Raw genomic sequence first — 6322 nt, 5'->3', positions numbered from 1 at the left:
TTGAATTAAGGTGTTTTAAGACAAGTAATATAAAATATATTTTTCTAAGTGGGGCTTAAAATATATTTTTCGGATATTACAATGGTACATGTATAAATACCCCATCCTTGGGAAGGAAATACACATATAAAATAATTAAGAAGTGTGAATACGAAATAGTTGCCTAACAATTTTCCCAAAAACGTTAAACCCTAAGCCAAGGCACGGCCCATCCGTCTAATAGGCATTAGTATGTGTAGGTCGTCGTGTAGCAGACCGAGTTGGGATTGACGACTATTTCAGGAGACGCGCTTCTGTGAGTTTATGTCCCCCTTTTCTCTTTACTGTTTTCAGTTTTATACTTCGGGGGTGAAATACATGCAACAGTTATTACAAACATTTATTTACATGGTATGGTTAGCGTAGGGAGGGTTTATACTACTAGATCATGTGAGGGGTGAGTACACCACTTAAGGCCATTAATCCTCGTTGTTAGAACCGATGGACACAAGAGTGATAGATCTATTTGGGTGTAGCGAGCCCACATCCGTGAGGCCGAGGCGGCCCATAGAGGTGATTGTGTCTTACCGCCGAAGCCCGGTAACAAATTTGCTAGGTTTGAGTTTTCCTGCTCTTTCTCACACATACCAGTGGCTTTGCAACCCATTGGTGAACTCTTTTTCCTTATTGCTACATACCAGGGGCTTTTATTTATACATGAAAGGTTTATACATACTCACTTTTACATGAACTCGCTCAACTTTTTGTTGATTTTTCAAACTACATGTATTTCAGGAAATTAGTGGATCTGGCGAGGTATGCAATCGCGTCAAGCTGCGTAGGGAATAATGATGTCATCCAGGTTTAGGAGGTGTGACCCTTGCCTGGACGGGTTACAAGTCTTAAACCGTATTTCTAGTCAAGTCTTTTGTCGTGTCGTATGAGCATGTTTTTAATTATGTCATGATTGTATTTTGTTTCATGTATCAACTTTTAAAACAATGTTGTTGTGGTAACTTTTAAAACTTAATGAATGGATGACCATCATGTGTTTATTTCATATAGCATTGTTATGATTGTGCTATGGTATTAAGAAGTCACACCAAAATAAACCCACGCTTCCACAAAAGCCACGGTGTGATAGCTTGGTATCAGAGCCTCGATCATAGCGAACTAGGATTCTTTCTCGAGCCTAGATTATGATCACTAGGGCTCTCACGAAAACATTTTTACATTGCATACACTAAAACGTCCAGATCCAGGATACAAAACATTTTTACAAATAAAAGGCACAAATACACTTTTTCAAATATTGAATTTCAGCCTTAGAGGCTGGGGAGGTTCAGTCTTAGAGGCTGAGGGAGGTTCAGCCTTAGAGGCTGGGAAGGTTCGATCTTAGAGACTGAAGGGTTCAATCTTAGAGATTGGGGAGGTTTAGTCTTAGAGACTGGGAGGTTGGTCTTAGAGACCAGGGAGTTAGTCTGAGAGACTAGGGAGTTCAGTCTGAGAGGCTGGGAGGGTAGTCTAGGGAGACTAGGAGAATTACTTGTTTGCATTATTGTGACTTACATGTTTATTTGATTTCATGTTGACATATGTGCATATGTGTGGTTGTGTTACAGACACCATGCCATCATCTTCAGATACAGGAGTATCGGACACATTGGACCCCATAGCGATCGTATCAGACGATGAGATACCATCAGAGGGAGACGTATACACATCAGACACCACGAGCACGGACGACGATGATTTTCAGCCGTTCGCTCTACCAGACATCGGAGTTGAGATTCAGCCTGCTGATGGCATTCCTGCTGGGGATCTCCCTCTCGCGGTGATCCCTGCTACCATTCCGCTTGTTGCTTTCCCCATGGTGGATGTGCCACTCGATGTCGTATCTGATGACGACATTGATTTGTTCGAGGAGGGTCCCCCTGAGGATGACTATGAGGGCGGGGCCCCGATTGATTCTGATGCTGTCCTTCCTATTGCCGAGGCCCCTGTAGAGGAGGCACCTCTTGGTTCACCTGTCTCAGATTCGTTGGAGTCTGTGGCATTTGCGTCTTTGCACACCTTGGGAGTGCAGCATCATTCTTCTAACGCTGACCCCGACATGGCGATGTCAGCTGCACCTGGTCCGTCACACGAGTTTGAGTTTGACCACGAGATCGATGATGATTTCGATCCAGTTTTTCCTCCTGACTTCGATCCTGACCAGGAGATCGAGTTTATTTACATGGACCAGCCCTTAGAGGCGCCCATAGCTCCCATTGATCCGTTGTTTGACGTCCCTGCTGATTTTGATATGGATCTTGTTGACCCTGAGCCTGTCATGGCCCCTGAGCCTGTTGTTGCTCTTGATCCTGCACCAGAGCACGACCCTGTTCATGATGATGCACCAGCACTTGCACCACCCATTGCTGACCTACCCATTGTTGCTCCACCAGTGGTGGATGACCCTATTGTTGATGTGCCATTACCTGATCCCGTGTCGGCATTGCTTGACCGTGCACCTTTCGCCGAACACATAGATCCTCGTTATGCCCACACCAGCAATGGGTGGATCAAGGACGATGACGATTACCCACCGTTTGCGCTACCTGTCACTCCTCCCGTAGCACCTGTTTCTGCACCCACTGATATTCCATTGTTTCCCCCACACACCATTAACATTCATCGTACTGATCTTCCCATTACGTTCCTCCAGGACAAACCGCCACCTCGTCCTGGAGAGGGTTCATCGAGGCAGCCGCCTGTTTCTGTTCCACCCGTACTGTCATCATCTTTACCGTTCACGTCTCAGTTTCCTCATGTTGCACCACCTACTGCACCATATTTCATACCATCGAGCGAGCAATTTTTGTTGACTACGCCCCAGGTTATGCCCTTATCTGACCCGTACCACCCATTTCATGTGGGGTACACTATGGAGGATATACTTGCATCACTGCAGCTACAGCAAGACGCATTGAGCCGTCGTATTCAGGAGTTGGAGAGAGCACCACATTCTCCATGTCATTGTCAGACCCCCTTTGCAGCACCGCACACTCCTCGTCCGCTTTCCCCTGATTCAGACATTCGTTTCTTGACATCTGAGCAGCATATTGCATATTTGTTGCGCGTCTGTCGTGCCTTAGAGGAGGATTGGTTGCACATGCGTCGCTTGCTTTTCTCTCGTTTTCCTCCTCCTCCTCCGCCATCAGCATAGACATTTTTGGTTTATTGCAGGTAGTACTACTTTTGGTGAGGAGACAGCGGTTGAGCTGACTATACAGCATCTTGAAGACCGCATTTTGATGTCATGACTTTTGATATTTAGTTTTTGATTGTTGTAGATGACTAGATAGTTCAGACAAGGGCGATGTGGCCCTTAGTCACTTTTGATGTACAATACAGTTATACAACTTGTAAACTTTGTATTGTGGTCTTGATTTTATGATAGCTCAATCGCAGTATTCTCATTATATGCGTTGTTGGATTATTTGTTTTATATTATAACATGAGATGTTATGTGCTATGTGGTTGATGAATATTATTACGTACGCATATTATTTACTTAATATGACCTGACCAACCTGATCATCTTTTAGAAGATGCCTCCAAGACGTGACCCGCGCATGCCCACTACTGAGCCGGAACTCCAAGGGATTCATCAGGCCAAGCTTCTCACCTTGGGGAGCTCCAGTTTTGTTTGTTAAGAAGAAGGATGGTAGTTTTCGCATGTGTATCAACTACCGAGAACTGAACAAGTTGACAATCAAGAATAGATATCCTCTGCCGAGAATTGATGATTTATTTGATCAGCTTCAAGGTTCAAGTTACTACTCAAAGATCGATTTGCGATCAGGATACCATCAGTTGAGAATTCAAGAGGAAAGCATTCCCAAGACTGCTTTTAGAACTCGATATGGACATTACGAGTTTCTGGTAATGCCGTTTGGGTTGACAAACGCGCCAGCCGTTTTTATGGATTTGATGAACAGAGTTTGTAAGCCGTACCTCGACAAATTTGTGATTGTGTTCATCGATGATATTTTGATCTACTCGAAGATGAAGGATGAGCACGAACAGCATTTAAGAGCTATTTTGGAGCTACCTAAAAAGGAGAAGTTGTATGCCAAGTTCTCGAAGTGCGAGTTCTAGTTACGCGAAGTCCAATTTCTTGGACATGTGGTTAATGGAGATGGAATCCATGTGGATCCCACAAAGATCGAATCGATAAAGAACTGGGAAACTCCAAAGACGCCAACCGAGATTCGACAGTTCTTAGGTTTGGCTGGTTATTATCGAAGGTTCATCAAGGATTTCTCAAAAATCGCTCAACCTTTGACTTCCCTTACCCAAAAAGATAAGAAGTTTGATTGGGGAGACAAACAAGAAGAAGCATTTCAGTTGTTGAAGAACAAGCTTTGTAATGCACCAATCTTATCACTACCCGAAGGAACGGATGATTTCGTGGTATATTGTGACGCCTCGCGTCAAGGTTTGGGTTGCGTGTTGATGCAACGACAGAAAGTTATAGCATACGCATCACGCCAGTTGAAGGTTCACGAGAAAAACTATACCACGCACGACTTGGAGTTAGGCGCGGTGGTATTCGCATTGAAGATCTGGCGACATTATTTGTATGGTACGCGATGTACAATCTTCACTGATCATAAGATCCTACAGCACATATTTGACCAAAAAGAGCTAAACATGAGACAAAGACGCTGGGTTGAACTGTTGAACGACTATGACTGTGAGATCAAGTATCATCCAGGGAAGGCGAATGTGGTCGCCGATGCCCTAAGTCGGAAAGAAAGGATCAAGCCCATAATGGTTAGGGCTTTGGAAATGATTGTCCAGACAGACCTCTCACTGCGCATTCGTGCCGCGCAGAGAGAAGTTCTGAAAGAAGGAAATATTGAGGATGAGTATCTCCGTGGGATGGAGAAGCAGTTGGTACCAAACGAGGAAGGAACTTTATGCTTCATGAGACGAATTTGGGTTCCTCTGTTTGGTGGATTGAGAAAGGTTATTTTCGATGAAGCTCACAAGTCACGATATTCGATTCATCCTGGAGCAGACAAGATGTACCAAGATCTTAAAGATTTCTACTGGTGGCCTAGGATGCAAGGCGATGTTGCGGTATATGTTAGCAAGTGTTTAACATGCGCCAAGGTAAAAGTCGAATACCAGAAGCCTTCAGGTCTTCTACAGCAACTTAAAATACCTAAATGGAAATGGGAACAGATCTCAATGGAATTTATAACGAATTTGCCAAGAATGCCCAAAGGTCACGATACTATTTGGGTAATAGTAGACCGGTTGACGAAATCTACGCACTTCTTGCCAATCAGAGAAAAAGACAACACGAGTAAACTAGCTGAGATATACATGAGAGAGATCGTTGCACGACATGGAGTGCCTCTCTCAATCATCTCTGATAGAGACGGAAGATTCGTGTCAAGGATTTGGCAGTCCTTTCAAGAAGCACTTGGTTTTCAGCTGAATCTAAGTAAAGCTTTTCACCCGCAAACTGATGGACAGAGTGAACGAACGATTCAGACATTAGAAGACATGCTGCGAGCTTGCGTAATGGATTTAGGTGGAAGTTGGGACACTCACCAACCATTGGTCGAATTTTCATACAATAACAGTTACCATGTGTGACAACTCGAATTCCTAAGATTCCTAATCCGCACTTATTGCACGTTTATTGTTGTTTAGTTATTTAATTGCACAATTAGTTTGCCGTGAAACTGTAACGTTTGGATACAATGAATCGTATTGTGTGATTGTACATGGTTGTTCGTGAATTATGAAAGACTTGTCAAATATATAAACTTGGTGGTGAAACTGTGAAACTGTTTGAGATGGTGTACTATTGTAAAATATAATAATTAAGGGTGTGTAGAGTTATTAGTGAAACTTATATGATACTTAACCCTAATCCGACTAAACCTCACACAAAAATCCAAGCACGTACTTTCACTTTCTCTGGCAATCATCATCACCATCATCATTGGCACAAGACATTCAGCACTTTTGATTCCACATTTCTCTAGAATCATTCAAGGTAATTGCTTATTGATTATTGTAATACTTGTAAACCCTAATTGATTGCTTGATCATTATCAATTCTTGATTATGTGTTCATGAAAACCCTAGCTCTCATATGATACTTCTGTGGTTTTGATTGAGTTCTGATGATTTAGAAATGATTTAGTTTAGTGTGTAACCAATTGCCTGAGGATAAGATACAAGTCAGGATAGCATGATTGGATTGATAATTGATTTGCTGCTAGACAGAATGCGATGTAACTAGGGTTTCTTAGTCGTGATGATATGAAAACGTAAC

General features: G+C 43.0%; 1 protein-coding gene across 1 annotated transcript; it reads left to right on the top strand.

Annotated features, from left to right (window-relative positions):
* Positions 1 to 1606: 1606 nt before the first annotated feature.
* Positions 1607 to 3187, top strand: LOC110931727 (calphotin-like). Its single transcript, XM_022175110.1, has one exon. It carries the CDS (start codon positions 1607 to 1609, stop codon positions 3185 to 3187), a length of 1581 nt encoding a protein of 526 aa, XP_022030802.1.
* Positions 3188 to 6322: the final 3135 nt, after the last annotated feature.

Source organism: Helianthus annuus, chromosome 3, assembly GCF_002127325.2.
Source record: "Helianthus annuus cultivar XRQ/B chromosome 3, HanXRQr2.0-SUNRISE, whole genome shotgun sequence".
NCBI classification, from domain to species: domain Eukaryota; kingdom Viridiplantae; phylum Streptophyta; class Magnoliopsida; order Asterales; family Asteraceae; genus Helianthus; species Helianthus annuus.
Note: the sequence above shows the minus strand (reverse complement) of the source record. Positions and strands in the feature narration are given on the sequence as shown.